The sequence below is a fragment of the Thermobia domestica genome, chromosome 7 (assembly GCF_964235325.1).
Source record: "Thermobia domestica chromosome 7, izTheDome1.hap1.1, whole genome shotgun sequence".
Classification (NCBI taxonomy): domain Eukaryota; kingdom Metazoa; phylum Arthropoda; class Insecta; order Zygentoma; family Lepismatidae; genus Thermobia; species Thermobia domestica.
In genome coordinates this window covers 178,005,260-178,029,419 of record NC_137460.1, presented here as the reverse complement: position 1 = coordinate 178,029,419, position 24,160 = coordinate 178,005,260, and the positions used below count along the sequence as shown (strand labels likewise).

The 24,160-nt window shown below is 36.0% G+C and overlaps 1 protein-coding gene across 1 annotated transcript in view; it reads left to right on the top strand.

Annotated features, from left to right (window-relative positions):
- Positions 1–16,266: 16,266 nt before the first annotated feature.
- obst-E (obstructor-E) overlaps positions 16,267–24,160 on the top strand; it is a 320,674-nt gene continuing 312,780 nt past the window's right edge. Inside the window, exon 1 of the mRNA XM_081765619.1 lies at positions 16,267–16,442. Coding sequence (XP_081621745.1) covers positions 16,388–16,442 — 55 coding nt within the window. The 5' untranslated portion in view covers positions 16,267–16,387. The remainder of the gene's footprint in view (positions 16,443–24,160) is intronic.

The following is a 24,160-nucleotide window of genomic DNA, read 5'->3' as shown; positions in this document are numbered from 1 at the left end:
AATTATCCAGTTGTGGCCATCCGTAATCAGCATCGTCACAAGGATACAGGAAGTAAATGTCTTCAAATTTGCTACACAAGAGCAGGGGCAGATCCAGGGGGCGAAAATGGCGATAGCCCACAGAAAGGGAATCTTTCTTATTTTATATATAAATAAAACCCATTCCAGAGTTTGGAGCTCTTAAAAGCAACTCTAAGTAGGAGTATTATCAGCCACCGAGCCTCCAGAAGTCCATCGTAGATCCGCCTCTGGACAAGAGAATGGGAAACACTTATTATTCACAGTCAGTTTGCACTTCTCAACAAATAAACGATATTTTCATTCACTTCCATCTACTACTGCATTCTACTGAACTGTAACGACTTTTTATGTTTAAAAATAATTATTCGTTTTTCAATAATTGTAAATGTTTATAAGTTCAGTAATTTAGTAATGAATAGAGTCAACTAGAAGTGTTTTGTAACGAAGAAATAACAACACGAACTGTGAAAAAAATGTGCAAGAAAATGCAGAAATATTTCAGTCTAATAGAAAAAAGGAATGAAATCTCTAATTTCTAGTTCTGTTAGTCTTGTATCTGTTAGTCCGTACCAAAGTACTGATGGAAATATGGCCAATGAATTATGATTATTTTGTAGAACATTCCACTTTAATATCACGGGAAATTCATCTTCCGGCTTGCTTGGTTCTGAAAAGTTATAGAGTGTATGATATACTATGTAAAGTATGTGTACTGTCGCTGATTTGTGATAACAATCAGAAACAGAAGTAAAAGATAAATTACAGTAATAGTTTTCTGTTAATTTTTGTATTCAAGGGGAGACGGAAAACCTAATTTTATCTTAACATTTGTTTTTGTTAAAATTTCTATTCGGGTTCACACCCTTCCCCCTCAACATTGAATACGGAAATGGAGAAGATATTTAGAATATGATATTTGATTCCAGTATATTTCAACCATCACTTCTCGGACCTGGGCCTGTGATATGTCGATACATCGCTATCGTCGATATCTTTATTTTTATATATCAACATTTGATATCGCGAATATAAGGACATGAATATATCATTCTATATTTTCGATATCGATATTCGAGGGGCGGCGAGGTATAAGGGATCCCTGAGACTTGCGATAGACGAAGAAATTAAACTTACTTTTTACAATGTTTTTTTCTAATTATAATATCTTTATTACCACAAATTGCAATGTAAATACATCCACTTGCAAATTTGCAATATTATATGGTATAATTTCTTAGGCGAAAGAACTTTTCTGTTCCTTGAAAAAATAAACAAAAAGTCACTTGCTAAAGCAAGTGCTTCGAACTTTGAACTAGAATTTACCATAAGAAAGTTTTTTGTTTCTCTCTCTTGGAGATTTACATTCCTTTTGGCCTTTGGGACCGCTCATTGACAAAACGTGCACACATGATCGCTATATGCATTCATGCTCTTAGGCAGAGTCAGAGATTTTGATAAGGAATCGACTTTTTAATAATAATAATAATAATAATAGTAATAATAATAATAATAATAATAATAATAATTATTATTATTATTATTATTATAACAATGGAGTTTACAACTAGGGTCCCATTTCCTTATTTTGCATGGGAGGGCCCCAAGTCTGCTACGCCACTGGTATCCCCTATGCTGTGTTTGTCTCTTTTTCGTTTCGTTTAGCTATTTGTTTTTATGCTGTTAGACTTTTATATAAAACCTTTATATTATATAACTCTTTCGTTTTTATGAGTTTCTTTTTTGGGTGGAGAGGGTGGAAAGAGAGAAATGCTTTCTTCTTATATCTGTTTCTTACCATTCATCTTGTTTGAACTGCTTAAGTAATTCATTTTGTAACTTTTGATGTCATCCAACTCCGTCACAATAATAAAATTGTCATTCTTAACAATTTGTTTTATTCTCTTATTTGCAGTTTGCCACACTGATATATTTGTGACAAAATTGAGGTTTAGTCCAACGCCTTTCAAATTTGCAACCAACCCAACCGCCGAGCTTTTGGGTTGCCTGATATTGCAGGAAAAGGAGAATTGCAGGTGATAATGCACTTTTGGAGTCGTGTATACATTGTAACAGATACCTATTATTTTGAACTCTTTTCATTGTCTCAGTAACATTGTCTCACACAAAGCATGCAAGACAGTTTCCGAAAGATTAATATATACCTGTGAATTTTACAAAATATTTACACAAACAAAGTGAGAAAATATGTTTTGAAATCTGTTAGTAAAAACCTCAAATACACATATGTGTATTCCGAGGTAACAAATACAGTTTATTTAAAAATGGGAAATTTGTATTATTTTGTTCCCAATCATCATAAGCGATAGTTGCAAAAAAATGTGGACCGCTTAGTGCCAGGACTCTAGAAGCTATTATCAACAAATTCTACTTTCACTATCTTCTCTTTTAAGCACTTATCAGGAATTGGTCCTACATTATTATATCCACTCTTTTCATTACGTGAGTAAAACATTCTGTATCCTTTGGTGTTCAACTACATTCTTATTCTCATTTCTACTGTCATCGTAATACTCCTTTGTTCCATTTCCATCTAATTTCTTCTTCAAGATTTTCTAATTTCCCTCCAAATAACATGATACGCAAGTGCCATGTTTCTAACCAAAATCTTTTGCTCTTGCTTATCTTTCTTCCTCTATATATCTTCCCCACATTGTTATTTTCTTGTCCAATAGTCATTCCCAAACATCCTCCTCCCGGAGATCCGAATGGGGAATATTTTATCTCCTGAAGTATATTTTAATGTATGAGAGATATTTGTACGTATATTCTGTTTCTGCTGTCAGCAAACTAAGGGAATCAGTGGGGGGGATTCCAGTTGCCTTTCTCCCCACAGCATCCCAGCCGTTAAAGTCACTCTGACCACGCCAGGGACTAATGTCCAAGTTGCCATACCAATTAGTACGATTTCCGCGAACTTGGCTATTGGAAACTTGTTACATTCTTCCAGAACGCTCTTCGTCTGGCTATTCCATTTAGACCAATTCGGTAGGTCGCTCTTCTGTTAGTGAACTATTGTCGAAATATCTCTAAATTTCACTTAGCACGCAGCCCCCACCCCACCCTTTGTGTCTTTGTAGAGATTGTGTTTATTAGGTAGGTAAATCTGTGAAGCAATGTTTAAATACAGATACTGTAATACTAAAGCTAATATACAAATTTTATGACAGAAAAAGATGTGATAGGATATGATAATATGTTTCTCACGAGGTCTATTCGGAATAAAGTTCCAAGGTTCATTGCTGAGTACTATAATTTTCCGTCAACGGACTTCAATAGTTTTAACAGTGGAAGAACATTAGCCCATTGAATATACTTGTAATTAATTTACTCTATTATTGAATAAAAATGGTGAAAATAAATGTGTCAGCACGGTTTCCTCCCATTGAAGCTTTCAAATATAGGAGGTATTTCTGATAACACGACAATTTTTCTGTACATGATGGTGTATTTTGACCCAACAACAATTGTGCCATACGATAGGAACTGCATTATAACCAACACCTATTAGACACACCATCTTTTCAAAATAAGTGCTAAAATACTTATAGTTTAAACAATAATTTTAGGCATGATAATATTGTATGTATTTTATTGTTAGTGATACATGAATATACTAGTAGCATATTATGGTTTAAGAACTGACAGCACTTTCGCAAGTCTACTTTCTATTTAATGTTATTGAGAAACTAATAATAATAATAAACTGGATGACTGGTCCCGATACTCGGATCTAGAATCTGCCTACGAAACGTTCATTGTATATTTACTGACTTTACTTAACACCGGTATGTACAGTGATCTTTTGCATTTAGTAATAGGTTTTGTTTTAATAGTTTCCTAGTATGAAAGGAATATAAACTGGCGCATCATTTGCATTACAGTAAACAAGAGGTCAGCGTGATATGGCACTACACGTTGATTATAATCACTGATGGCAAAGACCCCGGAAACCAGCGATTGGTATGAGCTAATCTTGGCACACCAAACGAGTCAAAAGTTTCCCAGGGTGTAAAAAGGCTCATTGTTCTACGATCAAACTGCACATCACGTCCTTAACGTGTATGACTTCAATGGATACCTTGCTGCAATATCTCTATCACAGTCCAACTTGTTGGTAAAGCAAGCAACTCGTAATACGGAAATCGGAAGAGCAGTGGAACTGTTTTCGATATAACATAGAACATAACACAGTATCCTTGATCGAAATCTGTTTGTTTCTAGGGATAGAAATTTAAGTTTTCATTTAGCGTTTAACAAAACCAAATAAATAAAATATTAAAGAATAGTGAATAAACTGACTTCAGATAACAGTTAAGTGTTTCACGGTTAAACTACAATTAATTACAATATACTATATTTTCTGTTCACATTGCTCATTCCTTGGGCTTAACGTTCTTCCGTACATCCTTACAGTGAACTAAAACCAGACGGTGGTGGGTAATCATAACATTATTTTATAACTCGTGGGTATTCTATTAATAAGTATGAGGTAGACTACAGACAGGGCTGTAATCGAGGGGCAGCGGTGGCTCAGTGGTAGAGGGTTCACGTCTGGTGCATGGAGTCCCGGTTTCAAAACTTGCTCCCGCCAAGTGAACTTTGTGCTGGACAAACGTCGTTTGCGTGGGTTTTCTCAGGGTTCTCCCGTTTCCTCCCACTTTCTTCATTCCACCATTTCATTCATTTCTCACTATCACCGTCTCCTTTAGCCTAGCCGGCATTACCGTGGAACGTAAAATTCAAAGGGCTGTAATCAAGAATATATGGCGCTTATCTTAATCATTATATTTTCTGTATCAGAGCGTATAATACTATTGTTTCCTTTATAGTATTTCCTTATTTATTTATTTAATCGGGTCTATGACTCAAGCTATAAAGTAACTACCGGTATATCACTTTCTTTCCTGTCCTATTCTTAGCCGCTGTTCAAGTATCATATATCCGATCATGCGAAAAATTCATTCTTTTTTTCTCACTGCTTTGCAGTCACAAAAGAGATTAAGGGATAAGATTAGAGTTTAGTGTCTCCTTCAGCATCAAGACTCATGAAATGTAAACCTACAATTTAATGCGAAATCTGAACCACATAAACTCCTGCTAAGGATCGACTCTTTACGACGATGTAATTGTAACCATAAGTGAGGTTCACCAAAGAATGAAAAGTTTACGTGCACTCTGTCTCTGTCCAACTTCGTGTTGTGTGTTGTTTTGATCAATCATTACGAAAGCTTTATTTAATTACGAGAATAGTCTTTTCATCCTACTCTTCACCTCAATTTTTTAAAATTTTCTCTGATACATTAGGCGCGATTTCCTCTGTTCGTTCTCGCAGTGGATTAGTACATTTTGCGTACCTACACCCATTGATTTATTAATCTAGAGGTTTAGGAGTACCATGAAGAAAATAGCATAAAATGCACTTAAACTATAAGACAGTACCGCCGCCTTTTTAGATTTTCACACTACGCTATGCATAAGTATCGGAAGTTTTATAAATTCTCTTAAGTTGTGAAATAAAGTCTTTTGACATAGTTTAATACATTGAAATTAATATCCAATCTCCTTTATTAACGAGTCATTCCATCTCAGATCGACCAATTTTCAAAGGTCTTCCCGGTGACCATCATGGATTGTCATGAAAAGTTGTACACATAGGCTGAGTAGTATCAGGAGATAAAATACCAAGTTTAAAAGCATTCATGTAAATAGAACCAAACCAAACTGATATGTATATATACTACAGTGTGTAGGCGCAATATTTGCCGAAATGAGCAATGTTGTCCGCGGCACGTTTTCAGAGTCTCAGAAGTTTCTCATTATGAATTATATCAAAGTGAAATTTACAGGATTTACAGAACTATACACAAACGCTGTACTAATGGTATCAGAATGAATTTCCATAAATAATTATGGCTGAAATTCATTTAAAAGCAGAACAGAAAAACGAAACAGTAAAATGTTACGAAGTTCAGCATTTTTTATGGGAAGAAGAGAGTGGGTATGGAGAGTCTCTACCAGTCCTTGGATACACGTCCTTGCGGACTATCAAACAAAAAAATCACAAAACAGTAGGTCATTTACTTTTGTTGTAATTTGACAATGAAAATCCAAAAAAAAAAAACAAGGAAAGAGTACACGAGCTGGCAACACTGTAGCACAATTCTGATAGCTCATACGAACTTCTGTATTTGCATACATGATGACCATATCATATTGTGTACGTCACATAAATTACATCTTATATTGCAAGATATGTGGGAGTTATGAATCTGTAAAACATAAGTAATTTATGTAAATTACGAACAGTAACGTATTCACCAAGAAGCCGTGGGTGGGACACTTGGGAGTGCGTTGGATTGGCACTCGGGAGGTAGCCACCGGTTCATGCCAATTATCCTGACGAAATTTCCAGGGTTTTCCTCAGTCCTACCAGGCAAATGCCGGATTTGTACTTAGTATACAGTCCCTGGTCGATACCATACGAAATCCTTCCCTTTGTTATATCCAAGTATCTAGTGTAAAATGGGGTCTGAGATGTACCTGGTATTTGTTAATAAATAAACCAATAAAAATAATACAGTCGACAATTGATGAAGTGTATAAAATAAAATATAAAAACTTGTAATATACAGGATGAGCCAAAAGTCAAATGACAGTGCTGTCAGAAAAGTATGTTGGGCTAGAGGTCATACATTGGCCATAGACGATGAGTGGGGTAACCTAAAAAAAAATACACGTGCCCACCACGACCGCCATCTTCAAGTCCGCCATTTTAAATATATTTTTTTTAATTGGAAAGTAGGTATCCAGCACATATTTTGAGACAGTTTTTTGATCAGGAATACAGTGCTGCTGTCCATTTTGTCATATCACTAAACGTTGTGAATTATGGCCTGTTTTATCGTTGCAGATTCCAGTAACTCAACAATGGTGCTGACGACCCAGGAATGTATTGAAATCATCCTGATATGTGGGAATCGAAGCTCGCGTGTTGTGGCTGCAGAGTTTAATGCGCTACACGCCAAAAGAGAGCCCATATCCCACGATGGTATGGCCAAACTTATCAGCAGATTCCGGAACACGGGTTCTGTAGAGTAGTATTATGCACGTATATTAACTGTCAAATTTTATTGTTTATTGATATATGATGACATGGATACAGTTTGAGATGGAAGAAAAAAGGGCAGAGGGGGTGATGAGAGCATCTATGGAGTTGTTTGTTGGGAAATAACAGATGGACAAGGTTAGAAAGGATGTGAGAAAAAAAGGACTTTTTTCACTAAATGAATACTCTGTGTGTCTTAGTCCTGTAGTCCTAATAATGAGAATCCAATTATTTCGATAAGCCACGATGTTTTTTATGTATGTATGTATGTGTGTGTGTGTGTGTTGAGGGTGTGAGGAAAAAAGGACTTTTTCAGTACTTGGGGGCGATTTCCTATAGAGCGTATGTAAGTGAAAGCTAAATGTGCATGGCGGTATTGAAAATAAAATCTTATTGTTGTGTGGAGGCGACTGAAAAGTTAGCGAAGTGAAAATCCAATTATTTGGATCACCCACGATTTGTGTGTGTGTGTGTTGACGGCATGAGAAAAAAAGATGGCGGACTCTTTCTATTTTGGAAAATTCATCTTGTTTAAGAGAGAGAAAATGGATGTGCATATATATATCAGCAAGTAAGAATTGTATGAACTGTATGATGCTGCACTTACAAAATAATTCATTACAATTGAAAATTAGTAGTTTGTCAATGTGGTTCAGTGAGGTATTTTAAAAGTCTATGAAAGGTGCGTTTCCCAAGATTCGTAACAGAAGTTACACGGTTCAAGCATGGTGAATGTTACATGTTTTTACTACAACAATTATAAAATATAATAGTACGTAATCAAAATAATACTTTCTTTCTGATCGTAGTAACAGCAATACAATAATATAATGTCTAAATACAGTATTTGAGTACGTAGGTCTATGTGTGCAGAAATTTCATTGAGTATTTTTTCAAAGTATTGAGTATTTATTGTTTCTTTTCGTACTTCTAGCTTGCATCAATAAGTTTAGTGACTAATAAAATTTTTAAACGGAAAAATATTTTATTTTATAGCATCACAAGGCATTTTCGAAAGTATTTTGGTATGAAATTCCGAAAATTGCTCTTCTGCTATATCCAAATCTCGATTTACCTAGCTGAATTTATTTAATCAAAAACTAAGTATGAATATGAATTTCTCATACCTAAAAACATATTTTTAAGACCCCTCATCATGAAAAATTGCAAAAAGTATATGGGGCGGCAAATTGACAAGGGCCGGTCTTGGTCCCGATGAAACCATAACAATCCTTTCCTATTTCAGTTTAAACGTGTCGCCTGAATACACTACTTTTTGTTTGGATTGGATCTATAATGCATTCCTCTCTGACATGTGATCCTTAACTACAACCAACACGAATTCTTACTAAGAAGCAAGGAGTGAACTTCTTTGTAGACATCTTATTTTAAAAACAAAAGATACAAAAAAAATAACAAAAGTGTCGATGTTGGCAACTTAAAAATTATTTCTAAATAAGAAATTAAATCTTCGATATGCAAAGCTATTCGTCAATTACTGTGGATATATAAAAACGGATTTATTAAAGGTATATTAGCATCCAATTTCCAGTGACGCTATGTGTTGATCACTGAAAAACCAGAAACGGTATCTTTTCATCGCTAAGAAACCAGAGGCAGTATGGCATATACCCCCTTTCCACCGCATACCGTCTTAATTTGACCACTGGCTGCGTGCTATTCCCAATTCAACGAGGGATGGACTGCGTGTATGCTGTGCAAAGTGCGGTCACATAACATTGGTCATCAAATTTTCACTTTTTATTTTTCACAGAAACGAAAGTAGCCAATCTTTATAGATTTCGAGGAGCTGAACACGAATATGACACTCAAAATTAGCTGGTAGCTCAGGGTTGCCAGTAAATGTGGAATTTACCTAAAATATTCATGTTTTTCACATTTATTTTGTAAGGTTTTACTCAGGAACGTATAATTACGTTCCTATTTATCGTTGAGGAATGTGTTATACCTCTTTCTATTCGTCGATGACCGTAATTTCTGAAAATTTAACAATCGTTCCGGTAACCGGTACCGTTGGGAAATTATATACCCATGTATTCGAAAATATCCCTTTTTTAAAAGAGGAAAATCCGATTTTTTTATTTTTTACTGGCCACCCTGCAATAGTAAAATTATAATTTATATTTGAATTGTCAATATTGGGAATGTTTTCTGCAAATGTCGTCATGATCGAAGCGAGCCGAACTGTGAAAAAAAATATTATCCCTTCTACCGAAATGCCGAAATTTTCCCTACCTTTACAACATGTACATTAAAAATGTAATATTGACTTCCGTATGCCGAACAGAACTATAGGACAATACATTCAGACAATGTAACTATCATTTCGGTAGTCTGTTCTGGGGTGGGTGATTTTATGTACTGAAATATTGCACGAAAAATTCTCTTTCTGCGAAATTCCGACTTTTTTCTGCCTACAGCTGGCATTTCTGCAATAAATAACTGCACTGGCAATCCTCGGATAAATATAATCATAAAATATACATTGACACTAACAATTTATATTCTATTCACATCCACACAAAAAAAATGTTTTTCCCATGGGATGACCGTATTGTCAAGAAATTTCGAAGGGGCAAATGTCACACGTACTTAGGGAACAAATGAATTGCGTTGTTGTTACAATAGCAATATACAAAGAAGTGTAACAACTGTTTTGCTGCTGTCGTTAAGCAAGTTGTACTTGTTGGATCTGGCAACAATGCGTAAAGCTCACTCATGTGCCCACGATCCAATCACCTGATCATTCGACAGGCTGAAACTTGTTGGCGGCGTGCGTGTGTGTGTCCACGCTCTCTTTTACTGTACTGTAATGTGTCTTGGTTGAGAGGTGGTTGGTGGTGAATGTGTATACAGTAAAGTATTTGAATTAAACTGGGAGTGTTTGTGTTATTTGAACGAGTGTCGGTTTTCATGAAAATGACCCGCACCTGCAACAACAATCCTGATAACTTTTGTTACATTTGTGCAGATGATATTTGTGGTAATAGAACGCGGCCACTTACTGATGCAGTAAGGAAAGCCTATTCATTGTATTTCGGTTGTCGAGTGGGAGACCAAGACAAATCTTGAACTCCACACGTGTGTTGTACGTCGTGTTCTTCCGCACTAAATGCTTGGATGCATGGGAAAAAAGTCTCCATGAAGTTTGGCGTGCCTGCTATTTGGCGTGAACCCACAAATCATGTGTCTGATTGCTATTTTTGTACGACACCGCCCTTGAAGAAAGGAATCAATACCAAAAGGAAGAGAAATATCGAATACCCTGACATCCCATCTGTAATTCGCCCTGTGCCTCATAGACAAGGACTGCCAGTTCCTGTTCCCCCAAACGCAACAATATCAAGCAGTGATAGGGAGAATGCTGATCCTACACATCCAGCCGAAGAAGTGCATCCATCCACCAGTGTTGTTGATCCTTCATTTACGCCATCTTCGTCCAGCGAAACACACAAAATCACACAACGTGAACCTAGTGATCTGATTAGGGACTTAGACCTCCCGAAGTGTGGAGCTGAAGTGTTAGCCTCACGACTGCAGCAGTGGAACCTTCTAGCTGAAACAGTGCGAGTGTCAGTTTTTCGGGATCGTTAGGAAGAACTTGAGAACCATTTCAGTACTGAAGGTGACATTACATTCTGCAGTGATGTTGAAGGTTTGTTTCATGACCTACATATTTCATACAAACCGGACGAGTGGAGACTATTCATAGATGGTTCCAAAACAAGCCTGAAGGGTGTACTGTTACATAATAATAACGAAAGACCGTACATCCCTGTCGCATATGCTGCTTTAGCAAAAGAAACGTATACTACGTTGAAATCTGTTCTACGCGTCATTAGTTACAATCAGCATGAATGACTAGTATGTGGAGATTTCAAAGTAATTTCGATTTTGTTGGGTTTGCAAGGAGGTTATACTAAGTATTGTTGTTATATATGTGCATGGGACAGTCGCGCAAGGAGTGGCCTTTAAGAACAGCTCTGATTACTGGCTCAAAAAATATTGTCAATGAACCTCTAGTGAACCCTCAGAAAATTGTTCTCCCACCACTGCATATTAAGTTGGGACTTATGGCAGCGTTTGTAAAGGCAGTGGACACGAATGAAGCAGCATTCGGATATTTGTGCATGAAATTTCCACGATTAAGTACAGAGAAGATCAAACAGGGAATATTCATTGGTCCAGAGATACGCCAGCTCCTAAATGCCCCTGACTTTGAGACCACTCTAACCCCTGATCAGCTGCATGCGTGGCGTTGTTTCCGTAATTTGACCACATTGTTATTGGGAAACAAGAGAGCCGACAATTACAGGGACCTTGTGGATGAATTAATTCGTGCTTATCAAAACATTGGCTGCAACATGACACTGAAAATGCACTTTCTTCACTCACACCTCCATGTCTTCCCAGAGAACTGTGGCGCTTTCAGTGATGAACACGGCGAGAGATTTCACAGGGATATTTCTCTCATGGAACATCGATACACGGGTCGGTGGACAGCTGCAATGTTGGCTGACTTCTGCTGGACGCTACAGAGGGATGCTCCAGACACAACCTACAAGAGGAAGGCAAAGAAACGGCGCATTCATTGAAGGTGAGTGCATTCATTTATCCTAGGCAATAAATCTGTATACAATTTACTCTTGTGCAGCAATAACGAAGGTCCAAGGACCAATTTATTTTTTGGGCCAAAAATGTAGTAGAAAGGGGAAATTTGCGGTATTTCAGTTCAGAGGATAATATTTATTCTCAGTTCGGTCTTCTTGATGGCACATAATGTTACCAGTCTTAGAATAACTTTTCCAGCATTCTTTCTAGTTATTTATTGCAGGATTGCCACCTGTAGGCAGAAGAAAGTCTGAATTTTGCAGAAAGGGAATTTTTCGTGCAATATTTCAGTACATAAAATCACCCAACCCAGTACAGACTACCGAAATGATAGTTACATTGTCTGAATGTATTGTCCTATAGTTCTGTTCAGCATACGAAAGTCAATATTACATTTTTAATGTACATGTTGTAAAGGAAGGGAAAATTTCGGCGTTTCGGTAGAAGGGATAATATTTTTTTTCACAGTTCGGCTCGCTTCGATCATAACGACATTTGCAGAAAACATTCCCAATATTGACAATTCAAATATAAATTATAATTTTACTATTGCACGGTTGCCAGTAAAAAATTAAAAAATTGGATTTTCCTCTAAAAAAAAAGGATATTTTCGAATATGTGGGTATATAATTTCCCAACGGTACCGGTTACCGGAACGATTGTTAAATTTTCAGAAATTACGGTCATCGACGAATAGAAAGAGGTATAACACATTCCGCAACGATAAATTGGGACGTAATTATACGTTCCTGAGTAAAACCTAACAAAATAAATGTGAAAAACATGAATTTTTAAGGTAAATTCCACATTTACTGGCAACCCTGAGCTACCAGCTAATTTTAAGTGTCATATTCGTGTTCAGCTCCTCGAAATCTATAAAGATTGGCTACTTTCGTTTCTGTAAAAGATCCACTGTAGACCAGTGTAATTCGTATTTAGGTGTAGATAGTGACGAAAACGAAGACGTTTGTATGCCAACCGCAACTCCGTGAACCCCATTGTGCCCCGTGTGTTCACGTGCATGCGAAAAAATATAACTTTAGATAAACACATGCGCGTTCTTAGGTTTGGATACACATTAATCAACTAATAGTGGTTTTTGTACCTAAAACTTCAAAATAACTATAACTTCTAAACTATAACTAAAACTTCAAAATAACTTCTAATATATTAACTTCATTTTCAGTATTCCCTTATTATCTTTATTAGCTTTACATAGTTATTTTTGTTAAGTACTCCGTTCCGCCACGCCTTCCCCTACTTATTTGTAAGAACATATACCAAAAATAATCTACAATCAGCGTTGCGTAATTACACGTAAAAAAAATGTTTTCTGTGTGACGCATAAAAAACAAGTAAAATATGGGAAATACGTAAAGTGGGTTTTAAAAAACTACAAACAAGTCTTCAAATTAATGTAAATAGATTTTCGCGATGGGTACTGTTTGGTTTGGCGCAAAGAAAAATGATTTAAAAGGTACCCTCCAAATTTGTTTGGTTTCCAGCTGGTTTCTGCAATTGTATAATATAATCATATTGACTTCGTAGACTAGCATTGCCTGTATAAATAACAAATAAATATAATGATTTGAGGCGCACAAGATGATGTTTAAAAAACATTTGATAATGATATACGAATCAAATCTTGCGGCCCAAAATTTTAAGTGGCCGAAACTTTGCACCCAAAAATTCGGGGGGCAAAATCTCGCTTGGCCAAACCTTAGCTGAGCAAACCTTGGTTGGTCAAAACTCATAATCCGAAAAACCCTACAAATAAGGCTTCACCACAACAATTTAGTTATATAAGAGCTTCTGAGGTAATAATAAAGAAGAAGAAGAAGAAAATCCTTAATTTAGATACTAGAAGCGAGAAGAATTGACGGTTTAGAATAAATGGATATACAGAGGTTGTTCAGCCTACGTTTGGCCTATTTCGTTTCTTCCCCCTCCCGGGCAGAATGGACTCACCCGACATGGCTCGTGGCGTCCTGCAGTGTTGTGCAGTGGCTTCCTGGGAACGGAATTTTTTTTCGCGCGGACGACAATAACGCACAAAATGACCATTCTTTTGAGTGTTGTTTTAAATGTGTTTCCAAGTGTGTGGGTTTCCGCTCTGTGACAAAAATGCCGCCCAAACTAAGCCGGTTTTGGGAAGGCTATGTTGCGGCTCTTTATGACGCCTACTTTAGTGTTTCTGTCATTAGAAAACAGTGCAAGAAAAATGGATGCAACATCAGTTTAAGTGGAACAAAAAATGTTATTAAAAAGTACATTACGGTATTACCATTTTAAAACCTCGATTTATTGGCAAAGAAACACTAGAAATATATTCATAATACAAGCACTTTGAAATAAAAAGTTCTACCATTAAAAATTCATTTTTTATTGGAATAACCCCCAAAATAAGCAAAATTGCTGAAAAAACAAAAATCAAAAAGTGTTTTGGATTTACCTTTCCGACTACGGCAAACCGAGAGCCATCATATACCGAGAGAAAGGCGCCAAGAACTTCAGAAGGTGGTTCCGTGTCTGTAAAGAATCCTTCCCAAAAGGGTTCATGGTCGTTACTGCCTACTGTTATCGAGGTAAACTGAAGATCCGAAGTGTGCCGAAGAACTGCAAAATAAATTCGTAGTATTTTCAGGAGCAGATCATGTGGCCAATCTACGAGCATGAGATTCCAACAATGCACGAAAATGACGCTAATCTGGTGCGCATTCACATGGACAAGGCCTCATCACATATCTCACGATTGTCCCTCGCAATCTACTGGGAGATGGAGGAGGTACTTGTTAAATCTGCAGATGCAAGTCGTATGGACTATTGTGTATTTGGATTGCTGAAGTGGGCTTTGGGAAAACGGCGTGTGACAACTGTGGAAGGACTTTGGAAAACTGTGCAAAGGGAATGGGACAAGATTCCCCTTCCAGTTCTTCAGAGAAGCCTATTACAGTGGAAATTACGCTGACGGGCTATTGTTAGGAACCAAGATAAACATATCGAGCACTTACGGACCTGCCGCCATGGATTCTTCTAAATTTTTAGGTAAGTCGAAATTGGCCAAATGTAGACTGAACAACCTCTGTATAAAAGCAAATAAACCCAAATTAGGAAAAATCTTTACATCGAATCTATTTTTACTCAAATTATTTGGTGAGAGTGAATTGCGTATCCCAACGGAGGTTCAAATTAATGCCAAAAATTCACTATATCACGAATCCCTTAAATTAAGAGAATGAAACTCTGTATGTAAACTCCTTATTAAGAATAGGTGGACATGTGTCCCAGTGCTTTCGAAAATTCCAATCTAAAGGGGGAGAGAACAGTTTCTATACCTTTTCTCCACATTTAAATCTATGTTGTCTGTGATATCTTCACTTGATAAAAGCTAAACCATTTGAAATGAATTTTTTGTCTCCTATTCTGTACTTAAGTTTATTTTTAAAATCCTGAGAGGCGATATTTTTTGTGTTAAATACCTGTGAATTCAGAATAGTTCCTCTCTGTTACAAAGACATAAAATAGAATATTAATGGTGTGTTGCGCCCGGGGGAGGAGGCGAGAAGACTATCCGTATCCATGTCTGAGAGTGCTCGTGAAATAGAAGAATTTGTCCCCTAATAATACGTATATTCTTGCAGGACAAAATAATCTCTATGTATTATTAAGGGGTAAGTTATTTGAAGTTTAATTGTATAAGGTATATTAAGTGTATATAAGACAACGATATTTTGAACACTGAAGAAATCACTGTTGCGAAATTTTGTCCCGCGAGATAGTGGGCAACGAGATTTCGTTCTATTCGAGATTTCGTCCTGGGAGCTCCTTGCCAGGTGAGATTTTGTCCTGCGAGAATTTGCCTGGGAGATAGTAGTCTGAAAGTTTAGATTTCGCTTCAGTCGATATTAACAAGTTTGAGAAAATTGTATTTTACATTCTACTTTGACTCCGTCCTTTTTTGAGTTGTTTCAGTTTATCTTTTTTTTTTTTAAATAAAAATAGTTTTTACATATGTGCAAGAAACTGTTTTCTACGTAACATAAATTACTAGTGCATTACCTTGTCAATCCTGTCCATAACATAAAAGCGTATATAAATATTTTTAGATATATTGGCAACGCATATAATATGTTGAGTAAAAAACTTCAAGATGTTAAAAAAACATTTTTAGATATAAGGAAATGTGTTGTATCAAAATAATTTAGTTGAGGCTGATGACATTTAACGCCTTTCACTGTTTGCTTCTTCAACAGAACAACAAAACGATGTATTTGAACAAAAGCAAAGTACCTGTATTGCAGTGTCAATGTTGACATATGTTACGTTCCTTCACATCTTCCGAGTTCTCTCTCTCTGTATCTCTCACACTTACATGAGTCACGTGACTGTCTCCCTCCTGCTTCTCCGAAAAGACCTTCGAAGGACCATCCATCCGTCTCCTAAAACTCTCCCCCCTTTTTTCATATGTCTATAGCCTCCCACTCCTAATAATACTCATACCTTAAACCTCTCTCTCTCCCTTGCTCTCTCAGTTGGTACAAGGGAAGTAGCTACATCAACCAAATCCATAGATTTCCTTCAGTTCTTCTTCCGTGATTACTGAAAGCCATGTCGCGGTTGCTTCTAATAGCTCAATACCTCATTCTCACTTACTTTTCATCAGGTGAGTACTTCTGCACTATTTCTTAAGCTTTACAGATACATTTATTTTTTGGTTCTTAAGTTATAAATAACTTTTCTGGTTATTTAAAATAAGACTAAACTCTGAGGGACAACTCTATTAGTAACAGTGGCATCACAGTATTTTAGAGAAGAGTTTAATAATTTTAAACAGAAGCTAGACTCCCCTCCAGCCGCATAGCAACAAGGATGTGCCTAGATTAGGGATGGCCTTTTTCGAAAAATCTGTTTTTCGATTTTCGAAAATTCCATTTTTCGAAAAAAATTTCGTGTTTCGCTTTTCGAATAAATTTTCGGTTTTCGTTTAGCGAAAAAAATTGGTTTTTGCTTTTAGAAAAATATTTTTGTTTTTCATTTTTTGTCTTTGAAAAATTCATTTTTCGAAAAGGTACTTTCAAAAATAATGTGTCCATCCCTAGTTCAAATAAGGGATGTTTGGGGTTGATGCACACATTAGGGTTGCCCGGATGACGAAAGTTGAGGCTATCTCGTCTCTAGAAAGTGTTGTAAAAGTAATGCCCCTTTTCGGGAAGCTTCTCGGTTTCTGTGGTCGTCTTTATCCTACTTACCACTTAAGTAGAAAGATGGCAACGTTTGCTCCTAAGCCTTTTAATTACACGATTTAAATAATACTATTTTAAAATTAGTATTAGTGTAAGAGGTTGTTATATTGCATTTGTCGCGTCCGAAGCACTTCTCGGATCCCAGAATAGTAGGTTAAGTTCTTCTTAGTTCGATGCTGCATAACAAATATTGTTGTTTGTCTAAGTTTAGCATCCTTTCTTTAAGCACTGAGACTATATAAAATGTGGGTGGACTGCAGCATGAGACTGATTTCATACCACTGATACGAATTCAATTTTCAAAGTTCTTTCACCGGAAATCGAACCCAGGATCCCGCGTACCCTAGCCATTAGACCAGTGGAAAGTGCTGTGTAATAAATAATTTAATATAACATACTATAATGGCAAAGAAAAGAAGTAGAAAAGTCAAAGAATCTAAAATAATATGGGAAACTATATAAATATTAACACAGGATATATACTCAAAGAAAGCAGTGGATCTGAATATCTTTATCTGACAACATTAAACCCGGATTTACTTAACCCACTGTCTTCTTAAGTAAAAGTTCATAATTGATAAAATAGTGGAGAAAAACCTGCATCATGCAGATCTATGCCATTGTACTGACTGATGCATCCAAAATTGCTTTAATATACACTAAAAAAACTGTCTTTTGCGGAATCAAACGGGTCTCGCAAAAAGTTTCGTAGAAGATGTTTCCGGTTAGCGAAGGTAGGTCTATGCAAGAGCAAAAAATTACACGTATATAATGGGCATACTAAGACAAATAAGATGCTGTACGTACCTTTAGTTAATCATTCTTGCTCTACAACATAGTTTATTTTGTACTACATTTGTCTAATGTGTAAAGTATTAGGACATATGTTTATATACGCAAGAAGCCGGCTGGTTTGAGACGGAGGTTTTTCTCTCATAAAAAGTCGGCTCTTTTGCGCATTAAAATTCGCTTTTTGCCTTTTTATGATTTTCTTATTCAAGTACCATCTGCGTTTCCCTGTAGTAGATTTTACATTTAAATTAATCCCTTTACAATATTAATTTCGTGTGAGTTCTATGTTCAGTTTGGACGAGCTATCTTCATTGGTTTTCGAACAGGCAACTAATCGGTGTTCAGTAAATATGAGATATGCAATTCAACATATCAGAATGGTCATGTTGGTTGCCTATCTATCTTACAAAGTGAATAAAACTTATACATCTACATACAGTATGTGTTTTACTGGTTGTTCAAATTCAAACTGCCAGGCAAGAAAAAAAGTTATCATTATAATACAAGAAATACATAGAATTGGCTTTGGTACAGAATTTGCTTTACACCTCGTTCTCTGTTCGGGGAACACGCTTCATATATTCTATTAAAACCTGATATAAGCTCAGTTTGCGAAATTAAATCATACACGGCCACATTAGGTATGATGTTGGTTAACAGCAGTACAATCTATACAAAGTACATTATTATAGAATTTATTCTTTCTTTAGTGTTATATCGTGTCAATATATTTGAAACAGAAACCTTACATATAATACAGTATACAATATGTTAACCTCCTGATAGAATTTTAAGTCTCAATAAATGCTATTTATAAAGATACATAGATAAACTTGATCCTCGAAACCTTCGACATAAAATGTCTTTAGCTCCAAAAACGTTGCCAACTGAAGTTTAATTTATACATAAATTATAAATCACAATTTTGTCCTACTAAGTCTAATTGCTACATTTTCAGAACAACTATTGTGAACATTATTATATTTTCACTAAAACATGTTTGCCGTAGAACAATAAGATCTTTTTATTTCTTTGGAGTGCAGTTATTAAATTCTTTGTGTATGTGTATGTGTGTGTGTGTTGTAATGTAAAAAGAAAAGTGAACATACTGTTATTTCTTTATTAAAGTTGAAATGTTCAAAAGAAGCCCAAAATTTCTTAGACAAAAAGGGACATGGGAAAGATTTCATTTTTTCTTCTTTTAAAATAGCCAGAAGCGGCAACTCATAACAGTTTCCTACGAAAAATCAGAGAAATTCAATGCAAGTGAAAAATGAATTTGAATTCTTAATTTAGCTGTCAATGGTTTATGACCTTTAGGCTAAAGCGTAAGTGGAAAGATGATTAATGAAAATTAACGATTATAAAGTAATTGGTGGCCTGAGGATGTCGGAGGAAACTGAAAAGCTCCATGAAAATTTAGAGCACACTGTTGTCCACAACAAACTTACAATGCTGGCATGGAACTTGAGACCCGTCTCCCCAGATGTAAGCACTGTACTACTGAGCCAAAGTGTCTTCCTGTCTTTAACTTGTAGTTAAATTTCCGTGATAAATGTTCCATCGAAACTCAGATTTACATATATAGATTCTTTTTAGGCTCTCGGGGCGCGGTGGCTCAGTGGTAGAGCGTTCATCTCCGGTGCTTGGGTCCCTGGTTCGATCCCAGCTCGCGCTGCGTGGACTTTGTGGTGGACAAACACCGTGCTCGTGGGTTTTCTCGGGGTTCTCCTGTTTCCTCCCCCTTTCTTCATTCCACCATTTCACTCATCTCTCATCATCACCGTCTCCTTTAGCCTAACCGGCATTACCTTGGGACGTAAAACTTAATGATTTCATTTCATTTCTTTTTAGGCTTTCAACAACACTATGGATCATAAATATGAATCCTCATTTCGCGCACTGACTAATTTCAATTCTTTGTTTTTTGACAGCATTACGGATTCAACACTTAGTACAAAATCTCCACATGCGCATTTCCAAACAAGACACAGCTTAGACATTCTGTAGAATTGGTGTTTAATACTCTTATCGTATTTATCTATATCTATATCTATTTCTCTCTCTCTCTCTCTCTCTCTCTATATATATATATATATATATATATATATATATATATATATATATATATATATATATATATATATATATATATATATATATATATATATATATATATATATATATATATATACTACATTTATCTTATAAATATGGTATAATTGTCATTACTTTTACTCTTCTTGGTTTTCATTATCTTGGTTCGTGATAAGAAAAAAATACTATTTCCTGTTCACATGAGATGGTCATTTTGCAACTAGGGCTCACTTGGACTCGGGTGGACTCAAGCTCATTATCCTTAATAAAGCTCGCTCCCACTATCTGAATGAGGTTCGCACTTTGTCGATCCCAGGCTCAATATCCACAATAAGGATCGTGCTTGCTATGGACATAGGTTCGCTATCCTCAATGCGGTTCAACTCGCTCATTTTCATGCTCACTCTACCTCACGCCTATTTACCATCCTCCTATAGAGATCGCAGTCAATTATTGAACTCGATCTCGGCTAAGTCCGAGAGCCATACGTGTGAGTTTGGTCATTACAGGTACAGACAGAAACAATATTAAGTATAGGTTGGAGTTATCATTTCTTATACCTCCAATCTATACTTAATACTGTTTCTGATTGTACATGTAAAATAATAAAACATGTAATAATATATACTAATATTATACGTACAAAAGAGTAGAAGTGACTAGTTCATCATCGCAAAGACCATACTACTGCAGCAATGTACTGCATACTGCATACTACTACTACTACATACTGCTTTCCATACTACTGAAACAGAAACTTAGGACAAAATACAGAAGCCAGAGTAACGAAGGATCTTTATAAAAATATATCCTAAGGGAAGCAAATCGGGTTAAATACTCTCCCAAGAATTGAGTATCATGAATCTCCGAATTATAGAGATGAAACTCAGTATATAAAGTCTTTATTGTGGCCTCGAGTTCGCTAACGCTTTCCGCCTTTGGTGCGATCGGTCCCGCGTTCGATTCCCGGTGGGGACACTCGGACGACAAAGTGTAAAGGCTCTTTCATGCCAGCCTCCTTGAATTACGTTTACCCCATTCACACCAGCAAATGCCAGGATGGTGGAGGTCCCAGATCGCTTCTTTCCTTCCCCAAACCTTTTATCCATCTTTTTCTTTAGATAATGCGATCTCCAAGGGCTTTAGATAATGTGACGTCATCCCTCATACGTGACGGGCTAACAGTCATAGAAGCTGAAAGCATAGAAGTCTAATTCCTAATCCTAGTCCTAAAATCTTCATTAAAAATAAAGAAATATATATTTGAGCGCTTTCGTAAATTCCTCTCCTAAGGGGGGAAACAGGGGACATTTCTACAGTATTGAAATTTCACTTTCTTTAATCAGAGAGTGCCGTGTGTCATGATTATCTTAAGTTGGATGAGTGAAATTCGATATATATGAACTCTTAAATAAAAATAAAGAAATACGTGTCCCAGAATTTCCAAAAATTCTGCGGGGAGATGTAGGGTTAATTTTTATAATATTTAAAATTTCCTTTTATTTATTTAGAAAGTATCCAATGTGAGGATTCGCTTATGAGCTAGGTGTGAAATTCAGTTCAAAAATCATATTTTGAAAAAAAAAAATAATAAGTGTTTCAGAGTTTCCGAAATTACGTTCCTAAGGACACAAGAGGGGATAATTACTGTATTAAATTCACCTTCCTTTATTCAAATGGTGCAGAATGTAAGGATTCGTATAAGATAGAGACGTCAAGTTCTAACTGAAAATCACTTCTAATTGAAAATTACAGAAAAAAATAAATATTTCAGTGATATCAAAAAATACGGCTTCCAATCGGAAAAGGAGACCATTTCTGTAATATTCGATCTTCTCTTTCTTTATTCATAAAATCCTCAATATGTTGTTTCGTTAAGTTGCAGGCATGAAGTTCGATGTACAGCTCCTTCATTAAAAATGACAAAACATGTGTTTCAATGTTTTTGAAAATTCCGCTTCTGACGGGGAAAGTAAAATTTCAACATTAAAATTTCCATTTGTATATTTATTATACCTTATTCTTCCCTTCTTCCCCAATAAACACCACTTACGAAGATACTCATGTAGGTCAGGAGGGGAGGATTACGTGCTACAGTGAAATTTAGAGCTAAGTCGGCGGTAGTTCACTGCTAGAAGGGTCACCCCTAGTCACGTCATCATCATCATCTCCATGCTTGTCTCTGTCCCTTAAAAACAAGAAGTATTCATGATGAATAGATGGTATAATGGCAACTAGTTAATTACGTCCTTCTTCTTTAGCTTGCTAATGACTTGAGGCTCTTTGTAAAGTGGTTCTTGTCGAATGTTGTCTGACTTACACTACTTTGCCGTGCAGGGTCATCGTGATTTCGAATTTACGGCGTTCTTTGTGCTATCATCACTTGGCCTATTTTTAACTACGAGATACGCAAATTTGCTATCCAACGCCTCGTATGTACGATGGTCTTTCGCATGTCAAAATATTGTTCCGAAGGTAAAATCTCCCATTCAGATCTCACGGAGGATGATATCTTGGGAAGCACTATTGAAAGAGAGAGTAACAGTGCGGAAAAGATCGCTAGAGGAAGGAAAACAAGGAAAAGGTGAGAAAATGACAAAGGAGAGTGCAAGTGAAATAGGGATTCGCAGTGATATTCCTCGCCAACATTGTTTAGTATCTATCTAGAAGAAATAGTGAAAAACAGCCTGCATAATGAAGATGGTATTTTGGTAGGAGACAGAATGATTGGGCGTATACCACTTGTAGATGATATGACGCTTGGTACGGAATCTGAAAAGACAATCAATAAGATGTTAGAAAATTCGAGACAAAGTTGGGAAGAATGTGGGATGAAAATAAATGTTAGAAAGACTGAAACATAATGATTGGAATGAAGCAGTTAAAGTCAAATAGTCAAATACAAAAATGGAGGGGAGAAAAACGAAATGTGAACCTGAAATAAAAGCAAAGATAGGAATGGAAAAAGAAGCATTTAGAGGAAGTAAAATCTATTTTGTTGGTTCTTGAATAAAGATTGATAGAAAAAACTCATAAAATGTTTCCTGTGGAGTATTTTGCTATATGGGGCAGAAACATTGCGCAAAAGTGATGAAAGGAGGCTGAAAGTTTCGAAATTTGGCAATGGAGAAGTATGGAGAGTATTAGCTGGATCGAGTGGAAAACGAATGAAAGAATGTTGGAAATAGTGTCGGAGAAAACAATAATTTTAGTTGTAACTGAAAAAAGGTAGAGAAACTGGGAGATTGGCTGAGGAGAAACTGTATCGTGAGGGACGTGCTAGAAGGTATGGTAGCAGGAAAGAGAGGGAGGGGACGAACTAAATCACAACTAGTAAATGGTATGAAAATATAAAAGTCGTAGATGAAGATGAAGAGGTTAGCTGTAGACTGTGGAACATGCAAGTTTCTCAGTTGCAGCATGTGTCCTCTCAATAATGACAGAATACCTACTGTGATGATGATGATTCCTCCCGTGCGGTGAATGAATATTTATGCTAGTAACATAATGCATATAACAATGCTTTACAAAACTTATGAATTGCTATGCAAATCTAAATTTGTTTAACAGTTCGTTGCACAAAAAAGAAAACTATTTAAAAAAAAAAACTATAAGCCTATTCACGAAAACATAAATATATAACTTTCAAAATAGAGAAAGTTGTGATAAATTGTAGTTTCTGTGCTATTTGTTTTGATTTTTCTGTTGCAAATTATCCTACATACGTCACCTATATAAAGTTCGGCAATTGAAATAAGTGTCACTAATTTTGGTGCTTCCATTTAATTATGTAATAAGATTGTCAAATTTAAATATAATTAATTTTACATGTTAACTGTGGAGATATACTACATTTAACGTCAGTTTTATTGCACAAGTTGGGAAGGTGAAAAGTCAGTTACATATTCAAATAACCTAAACGATGGTTAGCTAGCATTTCTTCTTCTCCCTACTCTTTTTTATTACATAACAGTTGTTGTAAGCAAAGCCGGTGGTGGATGGATGAGTAAGGTTGGCATCTGATGCCAGCTAAATGTCTCTAGTAAACAGGGTCAGCGCTTTCTCTCTCAGAGCCCTCAAGGTTTTTTTTTTTTTTTTAATTATTTCTTAATATATTTACAGACTTTTAAATAGCCGAGAAGACAAAGGATAGACTATGTAGTTATTTTTTATGTTCCTTTTTCTTCTTTTTTCTTTCTTATACCACACCCTTTCCCTCTATAATAATATGTTTTTCAGCTATACTACG